This window comes from Orycteropus afer, unplaced genomic scaffold, assembly GCF_000298275.1.
Source record: "Orycteropus afer afer isolate SDZICR_OR568_19922 unplaced genomic scaffold, OryAfe1.0 scaffold00399, whole genome shotgun sequence".
In the NCBI taxonomy this organism is placed as follows: domain Eukaryota; kingdom Metazoa; phylum Chordata; class Mammalia; order Tubulidentata; family Orycteropodidae; genus Orycteropus; species Orycteropus afer.
The window spans coordinates 1,759,349-1,777,180 of NW_006921986.1; the positions used below are offsets into that span (position 1 = coordinate 1,759,349).

At 44.5% G+C, this 17,832-nt stretch overlaps 1 protein-coding gene across 1 annotated transcript in view; it reads right to left on the minus strand.

Annotated features, from left to right (window-relative positions):
* Positions 1 to 2,178: 2,178 nt before the first annotated feature.
* The window catches only part of TBC1D1 (TBC1 domain family member 1), a 392,135-nt gene continuing 376,481 nt past the window's right edge, over positions 2,179 to 17,832 (minus strand). The window contains 3 exon segments of the mRNA XM_042782639.1: positions 2,179 to 2,379; positions 7,738 to 7,911; positions 16,917 to 17,086. Coding sequence (XP_042638573.1) covers positions 2,179 to 2,379; positions 7,738 to 7,911; positions 16,917 to 17,086 — 545 coding nt within the window.

A 17,832-nucleotide genomic window follows, 5' to 3' on the forward strand; every position in this document is an offset into this window, starting at 1 on the left:
CTACTTCTGGAAAAGGTGGTTCAGTGGTAGAATTCTCTCCCTCCATGCAGGAGACCTGGGCTCAACTCCTGGGCAACGCACCTCATAAACAGCCACCATGCAGCCATCAGTGGAGGTTTCTGTGTGGCTGTGATGCTGAACAGACTAAGATAGACTAAGAAGAAAGGCCTGGTGAGCGACTTCCAAAAATTAGCCAATGAAAACCCTCCTGAGATCCCAATGGTCTGCTCTGCCCCTGGCACAGGACAGCCCAGGAACGGGCTTCATTCCACTGTGCCTGGGGTCACCATAAGCTGAGGGCCGACTTGACAGCAGCTAACAAGTGTCGGAAAAACTGCAGTAGGCTGCCATACACCTGATTGCCATTTCATCTCCTTTTTGAAAGTCTCAGCATCTTTGGCACAGATGAAATCTGGATATCCCTTCCTCCTCCTGCAAGGAATCAGGTTTCAAGGGGGAGGAGACTCAGCGGGGCCCTGGACTCATTACATGGTGCACAAAGCAAAAATAAATATACAGCTTTATAACATGAATATGAAACTACAACAAAGATACAAATACCAGGCTCTGCAATTACAGGACACATGCTAAGGCTATCTGGTAGAGTTTATGGAATGATGGTTTTCCCATAAAACGTTTATCTACTGTAATTCTGATCAACAATACTAAAGGGATAAGCAAAAATGTATGAAACACTATTATTATTTTTTAAGACAAATTTCCTTAAATACCAATTGTGGTGTAGTAAATTACTTAGTGTGGCTTTTCTGCCCATAAGTCTTCGTAAACTCCAAGGTGGGATTTGCTATGAGCAACTGAGGAGCTCCTGATTGCGAAAGTTGTCCACCTGGAGTATTTCTGTTGGGAGTGACACAAAACAATGTTCTGGGAGGTGCCCATTCTCTCTCAGGTGCTTAGAGTTCTGAAGCTATGATTGGCTAGTTTGACCACTCTGCTGGGCTCAAAAGGAGGCCTCCTAGAGGCAGAACTCTCTCTGACTGCTGGTTGAGGAAGACGTGCTGCTGAAAGAGACACGCGTTGCTGAGTAAGACATCGAGGGACAGGCACTGCTGGGAGAGAGACTATGAGAGAGTTGGCTGAGAGACGGTGGGCTGGGAGAGAGACTGAGCGTTTTTCCTGAACTTGAATTTGTAGCCTGGTGCTTCCCTAATAAACCCCATAATCTGTGAGTTCTGTGTGGCCACTGCAGTGAATTATCGAACCCAGGAGAGAGGTGGTGGTGCTTTGGGAGGAACAGTTGGAAAAAGGGCTGGAGGGAGGCAGCATGTCTGGCCTCCCAGGAATAGGCTTGGGCTATTGATGGTGATTCTGTCTTCCTATTGTGGGATTAGAGGAGGTCAGAACATGTGGCCTCCTTGTCTTTTTGCACCAAGGATAGAGATCAAATTCAAGTCATCCAACTTAAAGAAATCACTTTCAACACTTCCCAGTGGTCATCTTAGTCTGAGTAAAAAGGACAGGAGCTAACTGCCCTCCTCTAGTGATGCCGGGAGTCTAGCACCAGAAGCCCTCTTTGGTAGAATGAGGGCCCACACTCTGCCAGAGGATTCACCCCGATTCCTTCTCGCTTTTGAAATTCCATAGCAGTATGCATGTTCTTCAGAGTCCCTGGGTGGCACAAATGGTTAAGTGCTCAACCACTAACCGAAAGGTGGCAGCTCAAACCCACCCAGAGGGCCTGGTGATCTGCTTCCGAAAGGCCTTGAAACCTTATGGAGAAGTTCTACCACACACATGGGGTCATCAGCAGTTGGAATCAACTTGACGGCAACTGGTTTGGTTTTTTGGTTTTATGACTGTTCTTCACAAAAACATGGGGATACTGACAAAGGAAGCAACAAGGAGACATAAAGGTGCATTTATTCATGTCCATGCCATCTCAAATCTAGTGAATACAGTAATCAGGACCAGAGAAGGGTCGTATTAGAACCTAAAACAACAACGAAAACAATAGAACATTCACTCCCTTGCATCACAACTTTTAGTTCAGAAGACGCCACATGCTGGAGAGGCCAGTTTCCTCCCTGAGAAGCACGTGTTATGCTTCCTTCTCTCAGCCAGCATTTCCTGCCTCTCTCCGTTAAGGCCTGGACAGTGTGAGGTGGTGGTGGAATCCGCCCTCCAGAGCAGTGCTTTGGGGAAGCGATCGCCCTGCTGTCAGTCACTGGCAGGCTCGGGCTGAGTGAGGGCCGGCTCTGCACTGCTCAGCTCTGCCGTCTGCCTCCGCAGCTCCTCCACGGCCTGCAGCAGAGTGGCCCTCTCCAGCTCTAATGCCAGGGTCGCCTGCTTCAGCTTGCTTTCACTGATCAGCAGCTTCTCAATGGTAGCTTCGAGGCTTTGGATCCTACCATTTGCCACCTAGAGAATAAAAGAAGAAATGATAATGGAATTGCCCAGTGACAACAAAGGAGGAAGCCACTCAACAGTCCACTGCCCAGCCCTGGGAGCACTTTGGAGCCATATTTTGGCAGATCCAGGTCCAGGTGATTACCAGCAGTTCTTCTGGGCCACACAGGAAGACTCTATTTTCCAACTTGCTTTGCAGATGGTCTGGGCCAGGCCCTAAAATCACCCCCTGAAATCTTCCAGGATCCCCTTCCCTTGATGTGGCTACTTTGGAAAGACACACGTAGAGATGGTGCCATCACAGTATGGAAGAAGCCTGAATTCCCCAGTCACCTATGATAGGAATATGGGCAAAAAATGCTTCCTGGGGAAGAGGTGGAGCTTCAGGAAGAAAAACAAACAAGCTGTTTTGTGTGCTAAGCCACTGAGATTTGGAGATTTACTACTGCAGCCTAACCTATTGCCACCACTTGTTCGTCAGTTTGTCATACTGTGGTGGCTAGCGTGTTGCTGTGAGGCTGGAGGCTATGCCACTGGTATTCTTTTTGAAGGCTAAAGTATGCCCAACCCAAGCCATGGTATTTTCAATTGCCTCATATGCACGTGAAAGCTGGACAATGAATAAGGAAGACAGAAGAAGAGTGGATGCTGTTGAGTTGTGATGTTGGCCAGGAATACTGTGAGTACCATGGACTGCCAAAAGACCTAATAGAACTGTCCTGGAAGTGCAGCCAGGATGCTTCTTGGAAGCAGGAATGGCCAGACTTCATCTCACCTACTTTGGTCATGCTGTCATAAGGGACCTTTCCCTAATGATGGATATCATGCTTAGTAAAGTGGAGGGTCAACGAAAAATGGGAAGGCTCTCAATGAGATGGATCAACACAGTGGCTGAAACGATGGGTTCAGGTACAGCAAAGATTGTGGGGCTGGCACAGGACTGGACAGTGTTTTGTTTTATTGTACAAGGTCACTGTGAGTTAGAACCGACTCTATGGCACCTACCAACAACTTACCAACATATTTTGACTATGCACATACCTACAGGGGCAAACTGATTTTGCACTGACATAGCCAAAATGGTTTCTAGGTGAAGGTCGAAGCAGACACAGCTCTCTTACTGGATTTTTTTTTTTTTTTAAATTTCCCTAGAAATGGAGATCACAAGAGACATGGGGCTTTCCCCCTGAACATGTATGGAGAGCTCAGAATGGCGGAACATTCTGCTAAGAGGGTGTCTTGCCTTATCTCACTGATTTGTCACTACCACCCAAGGAGCAACAGTGTCCTTGTTCCCACCATACAGATAAGGATCCAGGCTCTCACTCAGTTTACATCTTCAGCACCTCCCACTGCTGTCAAGTCCATCCGACTCATACACAGCACCCCTGTAGGAGAAAGCAGAACTGCCCCATAGGGGTTCTAAGGCTGTAAATTTTATGGAAGCAGACTGCCACATCTTTCTATCAGGGAGTGGCTGGTGGATTCAAACTGCCAATCTTTCAGTTAGCAGTCGAGTACTTAACCACTGTGCCACCAGAGCTACTTCTTCAGCACCTAGCATGTAATTAATGTCATTTAAATAGACTTTCCATGGGCTTCTCTCTGACAATTCTCCCTCCTCTCTCCAATCCACCAGCGCAGGCTCCCTAGGCCACAGTGAGCCAGCTCTAGTGAAGATATGGGGTTTTCTGAGCAAACTGCAGGAACTCTGACATGGATCTTGATGGCCCCCGAGGCCTTTCCAGCCTGTTCTTCAGCTTGCAGCTGCATTCTGGAGAGCTCAGGTCACGGGGTCAGTAAGGCACTACCCTTTCTCATGAGTCCAGTCCGGTTTTCTATATTTCCCCATTTATTTTAAGTGGAAAAATGGTACATATATTATTCCTCATTTTCAAAGCAAGGCAACAGAGTTTTGAACAAGAAAACACTTGTGCCAGACAGGCAATTCATGACTCAGATGGCCAGCTCTGACAGTGTCACTGGGACAGTGAAAACAGAAGGCTAAAGAACTGAGATCTTGAGTGTGTTAGCTTGCCAGGCAGGGTGGTCATGCTTGGTCTGTACATCAAAGCAAGACTCCCTGACTCTCCAAATCCACTCATCAACAAGGCCTGGGCCAAGTCCCACCTTATCTCCAGAAAGATCTCATCTGCACGCCAAGGTATACCAAGCAATTAACTGCAGTGAGTTCATGGTCATTTACCAGTTCTGCAAGATTATCACATCTCTCACTGAGATTGAATGAGACACTGGTGGTTCAGTGGTAGAATTCTTGCCTCCCAGTCAACATACCTCACGGACAGCTACCACCTACCAGTCAGTGGAGGCTCGTGTGCTCCTATGATGCTGAACAGGTTCCAGCGGAGCTTCCAGACTAAGACACACTGGGAAGAAAGGCCCGGGGACCTACTTCCAGAAATCAGCTAATGAGAACCGTATGGATCACAATGGCCTGAACCATAACCACTCCTGGGGCTGGAGCAGGACCATCATACATGGGGTCACCGTGAATCACGGGCTGACTCCATGGCGGCCAAGAGCAAGAATGAAGCGCTTTCAGGGCAGGAAGCCTGCTATGTCCTTCCTGTGGGTCTGGCTTCCCACAGCACCTCACTCAGGGTTGGCTTGCAGTGACTTGTAGTTGACTATTATAAAAAATGTTAGGTACATTAGTATTTGGCACCATTTGATACGCCTATGCAACAGTCTTATGTATTCTGCCAGACAGAACAGGTAGACAGGTCTCCAGCTTACAGACTGTATTCTTAGGTATTTAACAATAAGAAAACAAATGGGACTTTGGTGTATCTAACAACTCACTGAACAAGGCAAAACTGTGAAACAGGGCAATTTTGATATTTTTTGGGAAAAAAAATCTACCTATGAAAATTCAGTATTGCATTGAACACATATCCTGGGCAGTGTATGAAAATTGTAAAGGAAAAAGGAACACCCTCCTCAAAGAACCTAGGCAGTCTGGCTAAAAGACAGTGAATCTTTGTGACTCACAAGGGATAATGGAAAAGTGGTAAAGAACCACCTGCAGAGCAGTACCCCACAATCCTTATCCCAACTCTGAAAGCAGCAGGACCTCATGCCTCGTGGTGCCCCTGGCCCCCAGCACAGCAAGGACCCAGCAAAAACTGGTGGAGGTTCCTAAACTGTAATTATGAGAGATACCTCCAGAAGCACAGACCACCCAGTCAACAGAAAGACGACTGCCACGTTACCACTTACTACAGCTTGATGCCTTTCTGGAGGAATGCAGAGAGGTATCTGAGCAGTCTTTCACAACTTCCTGTCTTCACAAAAGGGACAGAGCAGCACAGAAGCAGCATACAAGTGCTTTCCCCCCTCCACCACAAAGAAACCACGTGGGCACTGCTGCTGCAGCTGCTGTTGAGTGTGCCCTGGCTCACGGTGACCCGCAATGGGACAAAACACTGCCCTATCCTGCACCGTCCCCAGGATGAGCTGTGGATTGGACAATGTTCCGTGTGATCCACAGGGTTTTCATTAGCCCAATAAAGTTAATCTTTTATTTGAGAACTGCCTGTTTTAAGAAACCAACCTCTCCAAATGCAAATGTGAGCTCTGTTAGAAAGCATGTCCATCATGTTGTCTTCAGGGGCATAACTCTTGCTTGGAGGCCATTTTAAATTACCCTCTATACCACACGTTTCACAGGCCAGATAAGGCTTTTTATCCCCTGGGGACTTCCCTAATTTCCAAAAGCCTTCACGTTAAGGCAAGACTTCCTGGAGAAATTGTGTATAGGCATATTTTCAGTTAGAATAGCTCAATCTTGGGGGGAAAAAAGAAGAAGCTAAATGTCAGAATATGACTGGTAGTTAAGACTGGATAGGGGAAGCATTTTGTCTTTGTTCCTCTACAGTAAATCTCTACAATAGGGTCTAGAGGGATAAACCCCTGCTGGGAGGAATGCGTTTTAGACAAGGGCTGATTTATCAGGCTCTCCGATGCTGGCCTTTCTCACAGCACTGCCAAGATTATGTCTGCAGAGCAGCAACTTTCTGGAGAAATACCAAAGGCTTAGCCCATGACAGAAAGCTTATTCCAGGAATGAATTCCTCCACAGGAACCAGAAAAATAAATTGAAAAAAACCCAAAAAACTCATCCTTAAAACAATTCCTAACACTGACAGCATTGCTGCCCATTTGTCATATTAGAGAAGTGGGATGTATGGTTACTTTACTTCACATGCTAGACAAAGGGGCATGCTAAGCAGTTAGGGATCCTTTTCCTCATGTCACACAGATGAGGGAATCAGGACAAAGAGGGCTAGCAGTCTGCCCAAGGGTGACAGCGAAAAGGGGGGCAACACTGGAAGCTGATAAGATCTAGGCCTCTTGCACTTAGTGCTTGCTCCATCTCACCTTCTGCCTTTACTTGCCATTTTTTTGGATGCCATTTAAGGAGCTCTGGTGGCATAGTGCCTAAGGCATTTGACTGCTAACCAGAAGGCTGGCAGTTCAAACCCGCAGCCACTCCTCAGAAGGAAGACTGGGCAATCTACTTCCGTAGTGATACTGCCTCAGAAACCCAAGAAAGGGTTGCTATGAGTTGGATCTGATTCAATGGCAGTGAGTTTGGGGTTTTTTAAGGATATCTGGTGGTGTATTTAAGGATATCTAGTGGTATAGGGGTTAAGGCATTTGGCTGCTAACCAAAAGGTCAGTGGTTCAAACCCACCAGCTGCTCCATGGAAAAAAGGCAGGGCAGTCTGCTTCTGGAAATATTTACAGCCTAGGAAACCCAGTGGGGGTCGCCAAGAGTCAGAATCAACTTGACGGCAGTGAATTTGTTTTTTCGAACCTGCTTTTATCTATGTTAAGATAGAAGTTTCTAGAAGGAAGAACTGTGCCCTTCATTAATCAAATTTTTGTACTTGCACCAAGGACTGAAAAATAATGATCATACGGTCTATTCTGTTAGGTAGATTCCTCTGTCACTTTCCTCCCTCACGGGCCTAGCTGGTTTCACTTGGCAGAAGTCAAAGCCTCGACTTCCACCCATCATTCTCAAAGCACAAATGCTGACGTTCAGCTAACGGTACCCCATCAGCCTGACCCTGAGTCCATTCTGTGTCCTTCTCCAAGAAGACGAAGTGGAGAAATGACCACTTAGAAAGCCCTAGGACTGTCTGACCTTAGAACAGGATGATCTGTCTGTGCCTTAATAAAAACAACAAATTCTCCTAGGATACCTTTGATCCCAACTATAAAAAGATCAGGGTGAGAAAGGTCTCCCGGTCATGGGAAAACCCAGTCTGCTGGTGTCTTTGGTGAGTTAATGAACTACCATATACTTGTGGTTCAGGAAGCTGCTTTATAAACATGCTCTACCTGCAACTGTTCAAGGAGGTCGAGGTTCTGTTTGCGTAAGCTGCTGTTGGCTTTATCTAATTTATCCATTCTTTGGTTGTCACTGAGAGGAGGCGAATCAATCAGTTCTTCTTGAAGCACATGGTACTCAACTTCATAAGCTTGTAGCTGTTTAGAGACGTCCATCTCAAACACCTGTGATACAAAGAGAAGTCATCAGGCCCCGAAAAATCACACCCACACACCCATTTCAACAGCATCCATTAAGCCCCTACTCCAGGCTTAGCACTGCCTGCTGCTCTAAGGGACAAGAAAGAAAAAGTCTCCATGCTGAGAAAGTAATAATTTCACTTGGGAAGGAAGGATACAAGAAACATCTAGAAATAATTCCAAGGTAGCAATGAGTACAAGTTTTTGACACCAATCTTCCAAAAGCTAAAACCTCATTTTTAATAAGGCTTATACTACAAAGCTACTTTTAGCTTTTACTCTACTCATTAGCTCTTTTCTCTGAAAATTCAATAAGCCTAGATAGATCAACAAAGGACTAAAAGGAGGAAAATTAAAAAAAAAATCATAGCCCTATCTGCAGAGTCACCGAGTCAAAGTTTAATTATAGTTCAGTAGGGTTTTCAGAGTTACAAGAACAGCTAAATAATGAAACTGTTTACTAAAAAACCCTCCTTGCATACAAGATATGCAGAAATGAGCCAAAACCCAAATGTCACCCACACAAATGAGTAAATAAGAAACTACACTCAAGTTGTTTTCCTTCCCATAATACTAATAGTGATAAAAAAAAAAAAAGAAGAAAAAAACCCCACATGTGTGAAAAATAACCCCAAAGTACAAAAGTGACTCAAGTTGTTGGTGTTTGTACTTTCGCTTGATCCATGCAGGGTGAAGAGCGAGTCAGAAGACAGATTATGCTGCTGCCCAAGGCCCCGCCTATCTTTCCTACTGTTTCTATGGAAGAACCTACGGCTGTGCCTCCCTGCCCAGAAGTGAAGCCCGACATGCATCTGGAAGACATGGGGTTTCAGCCATGCTGAGGTCGGTGCCAGCAGGTTCAAAACACATTCAGAGAATCAAGTTAGCCTTCAAAAGAGCACACACTGAATCTTCCCTACATTTCCTGAAGAAACAAACCTCAACACAACGATACCAATGACAATTTAGGTTCCCCTGGTGGATCAGCATTCTGTCAGCAAAAAGGATGTGTCTTACCTTCCCTAAAATCAGTTTTCATAAACATGTGTTTACTTTTTCAATATTCCCAGTATTTTCTCTTCCTTGAGATTAATTCCTCAGCTTCTTGGTTTTCAAGTTATTCAATGCATAATACTAGTAAGGCATAAACATCACTCTATACCTACAAACGTGTGTACGTGTGTGTGTGTGTGTGTGTGAATAGTTTCCTTTATTGAACTGATTCTCCATTGTCTCACAGTGACTGTAAGGTAGGGAGGGATTATCACCCCCATTTTTTAAAAAATTTTACTGTGATTTGGGTGAAAGTTTACAGAGCAAATTCACTTTCCATACAGCAGCTCCCATACACTGTCTGATGACATTGACTGTAATCTCCCAGGATGCAACAGCTCCCCCCCGCTTCCTCCCCATAGCCACCTCTTCCCTGTATCCTTCCTGTCTGTGCACTCCTGCCTCAAGCTGTCTCCCTGTGCATACATAGGCCTTCTATTCTTCCATGACTGATCTCTCCAAGGAGTTTATCTACCTAATGTAAATATTCAGCTCATGCCTGTCTTTTGTTTGGCTGGAAGCCACAGTAGTGGTTTCAATTCCAGGGCAGCTAGGGCCATAGTCTCAGCAGTTCCACCAGTATCATGCACATTTTACATACGTGGTAAGTGTGCCTCAAAGATGTTCAACGATCTGACAAGGCAGAAGCTTTGGTGTCAACCCTGAAGCCGAGACTCCATTAGTGACTCTGAATCAGCTTGAACAGATTACTTAACCACTCTGGTTCTTTGCTCATACACGTGGGCATAACTCTTAAACCAAGTCCCCTGTTTAAATTGATTCTGATTTATGGCAACCCATGTTACAGAGTAGAACTATTCCATAGGGTTTTCTTGGCTATATATTTTTTTTAACTGTCATTGAAAATATACATAGCAAAACATATGCCAATTCAACAATTACTGCATGTACAACTCAGTGACACTGATTTTATTCTTCAACTTGTGTAGCCATTCTCACCAACCCTTCTGCATGCTTCCTCTTCCACTGACATACACTCACTGGCCCCTAAGCTTCCTACCTGGCCTTTCCAGTTGCTGTTGTCAATTTGATCCCATACAGATAGCTCTTTAAAAGAGCATAGTGCTGGAGGGAGATATTCTTCACGAATTAAGTTTATGTTATTTCCTTTAAAAAAATTGTGGGGAATATTTTTGGTTCACAGTTTAGAGATTACCTCAGGGCAATAGCTTCAGGGTTTTAGCCACTGGCTGTAATCTTCACAGGAGCAAATCACCAGGCCTTTCTTCTGCAGCATGGCTGAGTGGGTTCAAATCCCAAACTTTCGGATCGCTTGCACTACCCACAAGATGATTTGGGTAAACTCTGATTATACTGAGTGGCTAGGTGAATAGGCATTCACTTAGCTAACTGATCTGCTCCCACGACTTGTCATGCAACCTTCACATTTCAATCTTGTGTGCCTCAGCAAAATGATAAATGATTCCACCCCACAGAACTCCTGAACGGCCCCCAACAGATTAAAGACCACAAAAGTGGAATCCAGGATTGCTATGGTGTCAGTGTGCAATTATAAATATGGTGCTGAATCAATGTCACACTGCATAGAATTATGTTTTTTCTTCTACAGTGACTTATTTTTAAATGATCTCTGACCTGGAAAGCCTTGGCAGCAAAGCCTCTGGTCTTTAATATGAATTGATGATCGGCTGAGGTTAATGGCTCTCAGCTGTGCCCAAAGCCTTACACTCTTCCTGGCCTCCATTAATCCCTAGGAACCATCCCAGGTCATAATGGTCCGCTTAATTGCATCATTATCTCCTGGCTGCCAGAACACTTATGGTCTCTGCTTTTGCAGTTATGCACCAGAATTTATCACAAATCATTGCAGTGTTTGGCTGGGGGTGAAAGGTGAGCCTTGGCCCCTGAACAGACTTTCAGACCTCTGGTCAATTACTTCGGGAGGGGACAGAAGGCAGGGGGATTGGTGGGAGAGGCTCTTTGTCTTTGTGCACTTAGAGGGTGCAGGTAACTTGCTGCTAGGTGCAGTTCTTGGCCAGAAAAAGAGCAAACCCCAAAACGAGCTGCTGTCAATTTGGACTCATGGTGACCCTGTGTGTTGCAGAGTGGAATTGCCCCATGGGCTGTTTTCAAGGCTGTGCTCCTTATGAAAGCAGATCACCAGGCCTTTCTCCTATGGAGCCACTGGGTGGGTTCAAACCACTGACCTTTAGGTTTGCAATTGGGTGATGTGTTAGCTGTGCCACTCTGGGACTTCTACATACAGAGTAAAAACCAAAAATCCAAACCCACTGCTATCAAGTCGATTCCAACTCATAGCAACCCCTACTGGGTTTCAAGGCAGTAAATCTTTATGGAAGTATGATTGCCCCCCATCTTCCTCCTGTGGAGCAGCTGGTAGGTTTGAACCACCAACCTTCTGGTTAGCAGTCAAATGTACCACCAGAGCAATGCACCACCAGAGCTCCTTACAGAAAGAGCAGGCAGTCCTATAATGAAAACCTGATCCTATAGTATTTGTCTCAGATAAGCATAATCAATGAACAAAGAGAGGACCTGGTTGTTGGTGGGAAAGCAATATACAATGTGAGGTCTTTTCATTTCTTGTTCAAAGTGTACCTGGGGCTCACCACCTGCAACCCCTCCAATGTGGCTGGAGAGACCACCTCTGCCTGTGTGGTCTTTCCCTGAGCACCAATCACTTTACAAAGCAGCGAGGCACACAGTCTCTCTGCAAGGTAGACTGGCTTTCATCTTCTTTCCTATTTCAGGATGATAGGCCCTGGTGGCACAGTGGTAAAAACATTCAGCTACCAACCAAAGGGTCAGTGGGTTGAATCCACCAGTATGCAAGTTTCAGAATTTGGGGGAATGAAAGAAAAGTGAATATGCTTTTATTCTTGTGGCATTAGGAATTACCCATTTTCAATGTTTTGCCAATGTAGTGAGCACACATGGCATTGTGTCACACGAGCTTTAGCATAATGCCATGTATTTTTCATAACCATAACTGTAAATGGCTTTGTGGTATCCCATCGACTGACTATATTTAGTCATTCAATTACTGGACATCTACTTACTTCCAAGTTTTTGGTACAAACAATAAGTCTAAGAAAATATTCTTGTACATATGGTTTTTCCTGTATTTTGGATTATTTCCTAAGGATACATTCCAAGAAGTGGGATTACAGAGTCAAAAGGTATGAACATTTTTCTGGCATATGATGCATATCACCAAATCGCTTCCCAAATGGGAATAATCAATGTACAATGCCACTAGCAGCACACAGATGCACCAGATACAATGCATACTGGGCACTAGATTGTGATGTTACAAAACTGCATTTAATCCAGTAGGTAAAGCATTATGTTTTTTAAATTCAAATTACTCATTAACCTAAATACCTCCCTGGATATCTATTTACTAGATGGATCTCCTCTTTAGTGAATTGTCCATTTATGTTTTGGCCCACTTGCAATTGGAGACTCAGCATTTCGCTTTGCTACTTGTGGATATTCTGTATAATGAAGCCATTAACCCTGCTGTCTATAAAATCAGCCCTATACCTTCCCCCTTCTTAAACCTTAAATCCCACCCCCATCTGTGATCCCTGTGGTATACCAAGGGCAGGCCAGTGGGCCTGGTCTCCTGAGTATCTGCAAGAAGGGAGCTCATTGTCTGTGGTGAATTTAAAAACAATAATAACACCAAGTAAAAGTTGGTCTGCTTTTTATTATCACCATATGTGAGCAATTCTAAATTACGCCAGTAGTAAAATGGTCTCCACACGGCACCCTACCCTCTTGGTGTGGCACCGATCAGCCTTTTAAAACATATTTTTAACATTGCACACTGCCCAAGCAGTGAGTGCTCCTCCAGGGCAGAAGAGAGCTTTGGTACAGCGGTTGTAAGGAGTGTACTGTACAGAGAACCCTGGTTAAGATGCTTGTTTCTGTCCTGCAAGCTCAAGCAAAACAAGGAATTCCGTGTGCTGTGAATCAAGTTGCCCACAGCAGGGCTTCATGAACATGAAGTCTCGCCGGGGTCTTGATAAACGCCGATTCTCATTCAGCAGGTCTAGAGCAGCACCCTCCAGCTCCCCCACCCCAACAAAAACAACCGTTGCCCTGGAGTCAATTCCAACTCACGGTGACCCCTTGTATTACAGAGTAGAACTGCTCCATAGAGTTTTCTCAGCTAAATCTTTCCAGGATCAGATCATCAGGGATTTTCTTGCACAGAGTGGTTGCGGGGCTCAAACCACCAACCTTAGGTTTGCTGTTGAACACAAACCGTTGTACCACCCAGGAGGCCCGGATTCTGCATTTCTAACATGTTCCCATGTAACATGAACTGAAGGCCCCACTGAATGGAGCCTTAAGGGTGCTAGAAATAGCTATGTGCCCCATCTGCCAAAGCACCCCTTCAACTCTATTATTCTTCCTTAACTTGAACCTGAGGCTTCATAGTCAGACAGCACTCATGGTGACCAGAAACAATTCTGACTTCCTTCCCTGCATTTCTGTTTATGCCAAGTTTCTCTTTCTCTTGAGTCTGGCCCTACTGGCAGAAGATTCTTATGGTTCATATTCAACCAACAATTACCATGGTAGGTACTAAACCACACCAAGGAAGATGACAGAGACTTCAAGGACCCTTGTCCTTCTGGCCTAGACTCTGTCACCTTTGAAATCGGGTCTCCATGGCTGCTCCCAGCCAGCACTTCAGAGCCCTGCCCTAGGCTACTTTCCCTCCACCTGGGTCCAGGCTGTGTCCCTGAAGCCATCTATGGAAGGGAGCATTTAATGAAATAGAGCCCTGGCTGTAAGAGAAGACCACCAGATATCCCCCTTCCTGCCCCTGGCTGACGTATATGCTCTGACACATGCAACGAATGCATGCCTCATCCCTTCCCTATAATGACTGGATGACAGAGGATGGGGGATGGGTACGCGAGGCCATAGGCTTTGGAGTCAGAGAGACATGTTACTATCTTGGCTATGCCATTTAATACAGAGTATTGGGCATGTCATTCACTCCATGCCCAGTTTCTTTATCTTTACAAATGGGGATTATAATACCGTGTGCCAGAGTTGGTAAGGAATCGATGGAAGAATGAACGCAAAATGCAAAACACAAGGCCCAAAGCCAATCAGGTCACGGTCATGTCCATTTCTACTCTTCTGACACCTAAAAGAACATCAGATGCATATGAGGTACTCTCAATAAATATTTATCCTTTACAGAAAAGAAGAGAAACATAGGATTTTGTGGGGATTAAGTAACTAGGGAGATAAAAGGAATGCCAATTGAGACTACCGGATGTAGGACCCGGAGAAAGGGGCAAAGTTGGGTACTCACTAAAGACATTAGTCTAGATACTCAAGGCTCTCTGGGTTTATTTCCAGTGGCTATAAGCAATGAAAACCATAATTAGGGAATTAAGGAATGTAAATGCTAGGAAGAATCAGAAAGGCAGATAATTCAGTACATGTATTGGGAAGAAGAAAATCAACTGCCACGAAGTCAATTCCAACTCATGGCAACCCCATGTGTGACAAAGTAGAAATGTACTCCATGGGGTTTCAGTAACTGATATTTTGAAAGTAGATCACCAGACCTTTTTTCCAATGTGCCTCTGGGCGGACTTCAACTCCCAACCCTTTGGTTAACAGCTGAGCACACTAACCATTTTCACCACTGGCCCTGAGGTGTCCCTGGGAGGTGCAAGCAGTTAAAGAGCTAGGCTGCTAACCAGAAAGCTGGAGGTTCAAGTCCATACAGAGGCATCTTGAAGGAAAGTCCTGGGGATCTACTTCTGGAAAACCAGCCACTGAAAACCTTCTGAAGCACAGTTGTGCTCTGACAGACGTGCCAATGGCACAAGTCAGCCATGACGTTATGGCAACTGGGTTTCAGTGTCAGAAGGAAGGTGCAATACAGAAACACCCCTTGATAAAGTGACACTCTGAGGCAGTGGGCAGTTCTGAGTAGTTGCTAAGAGCCCTCAGAAGGTAGAGGGGCCCCAGCTGAAAAATCTACCCTTCCACTCTACAGCTGAGTGATGGTGGGCCAGTTAATTAACCACTTTGAGCCCTAATTTCCTCATGGGTTAAAACCACCTATCCTCTCAGGAATGCGGTCACGATTAAATGAGATCATGTGTGTAGACAGCTGCCCACAGAACCTGGCAGAAAGTAAGGACTCAACCTTCAGAGCTGTTCACATCAGGAGAACGTGCCGGAGAAGTAAAATACAGAGAGAGGCGGAGCCCCTTCAGTTACACTTAACTGAAGGTAAGTGCAGAGCTTTCACACTGGTACGATGTGCACAGAGAGCCCCAAACTGACAGCTGCTGTGAAACCCTCCTTTGCCCAGCCACATGTGCTGCTTTTCCTGTGCTCCACACCTGAGGTGGAGTGGAGAATGAGAGTCACAAACACAGCATCTGAGTGGGGCTCACTGGAACTGCTGGAGTCCTCTTGGCCTATGCGAAATCTCTACAATAGGGAGTTTTTTTTAATAGCTTCATTTCACTATCTGTTGTTACCTAACTGTTCCATAGTATAGCCAGAATGCTCCTCAGAAGAGAGAACGGACAGAATTCGTCTCACCTGCTTTGGTCGTGTTGTTAGAAGGGACCAGTCTGTGGAGAAGGATATGATGCGTGGTAAAGGTCAGAGAAAAAGAGGAAGACCCTCAGTGAGATGGACCGACACAGTGGCTGCAACAATGGGCTCAAGCACAGCAAGGACTGTGGGGAAGGCGTAGGACTGCACGGCGTTTCATTCTGTGGTACGCAGGGCCGCTATGAATGGAAACAGACTTGATAGCCCCTGACAACAAATTGTTCCACATTTTCATTAAATTCGGAGCAAGTGAGGTAAGTTCTAGGCTTACGAGAGGCCTGACTGCTAACTCTGAAGCAACTGATACAGGAATCTCTTCCAGAACATTCTTAGCCATCCTGTCTCTAGTCACTTCACGGTGACCTCACTACTGTGCACAACAGTTCAAACCTCCATAGTCAGCAATCATTACTGGAAGATTCTTTCTGTTACAGTCAGAAATCTCCTATTCCCAAGACAGATTATTTGCTAACTAGTCTAGCTGTAACTCCCAGCTAAATTCACCTTCTTAACACCTCCATTTCAGAGATAATGGCAGTACTCTCTACAGGAGTCCTGAAACCACAGATGTGGGCTGAATTCTATGAAAGATCAGGTCATGGAACAAACTTACCACTCCTGTCACAGCTTTGCTATCAAGGAGCTATTTTTGCAAAATTCCAGTCAATGTTATTCAGCAGAAAAATTAATGCACTCATTTTATAAAAGTCTACATTATATAAGTGTATATATTCTATTTATTGTTTATGTATGCACAAAAAAAAAAAAAAAAACAAACTTAGGTATTTTAGGAGAACAAACTACTATGGATGAAACTTCTTAAAGGGTAGAAACTTTCCACTGATAGTGTGCTGTGACTGCACCTAAATATTGCTACCACGTTTCCATGTGGTATTTTTGTCTCTCTGTCTTTCTCTCTCACACACACAACCATTTAGTCACTGCACTCATAAAAAAAAAAAAAAAAAAAAAAAAAAACCCACTGCCATTGAGTTGATTCAGATTCATAGCGACCCTGTCAGGTTTCCAAGGCTATAAATCCTTATGGAAGCCGACTGACTCATCTGCCTCCTGCAGAGTGGTTGGTGGATTTGAACTGTCGATCTTTTGGTTAGCAGCCAAATGCTTTAACTAAGGCACCCCCAGAGCTCTCTACTCCACACACAGAAAGAACATTTGCTATGTGCCTCCTCCAACCCAGACACAGTACAGGATGCTGTTCAGAACACAAAGTGGTAGGAAACAGCTTCGGCTCAAAGGGAAATGCAAGGTTCTATGTATCTAGGACTGCATAAGCCTCTGGAAGGTTCAGACTGACCCCGTACCTGATTGATGGTCTTTTCCATTTGTACCAAGCCCAGGTTTGGCAGTGTGTTTTTTATAAAGTCAACTATAGTTTCAAGGTGCTCATGTTGTAGAATCAAGGGCTTATGGCTTCCCAATAGGCTTAACGCCACTTTAAATACGACTTCTGATCCCTGAAGAAAGATCATATCTGGGAAAACACAGAAAGGAAGAAAGTTAAACCAAATCAGTTACTGGTCAAATAACATTACTTTTTTTCCCTCCACAGTGAAGGCCTACACATCACAGAGCAGAAGGGTAGAGAACACCCCATCACATCATGAGCTTTATTTCCTTCTGAGCAGATATTTCAGATAGGGTTGTTAAGGCAATATTGCAAATGATAAAAAAAAAATATATATACACAGTTAAGATTCTGTCACAGCTTCAGATAAATCTTTTTCACTCTAAAAAATAAATTATGTTCAAACATGCCTCAAAGTTTAAAATGAGAAAGAAAAAAATACCTTTTTATTAGTCTCTTTCTCCAGGAATATTTTGGATTTTAAAGGAGTTACTAGAACATATGTTTTTATGGGTAAAATGGGAAGATTTTAATAGGTACAGCATCAGAAATGAAGATCAAATAAGTAAAAAAATGTTCCTCTGCTTTGGAATAAGGGGCTGCGTTAGAAGGTCTCTAAGATACAGTTGCAAAAGTATCTTATTAAATATTTAAAAAATATATAGATTTTAGAGTAATGGAGTAAATAAAATATTTCCCTTTGAAGAATTCAAAGCACTTTGCTAGGGCTACTTTCCAGTTCTTGTCATAGTTTCATTTTAGAATACTTTTGCAAATGTTAGCAGTTCCTGTACTAATTTATACAGTGAGAGGGAGGGCAGGTGGCCAGTGCAGCTGGCTAAGCAGCAGGCACAGCCCAGCCCAGTTCCCCC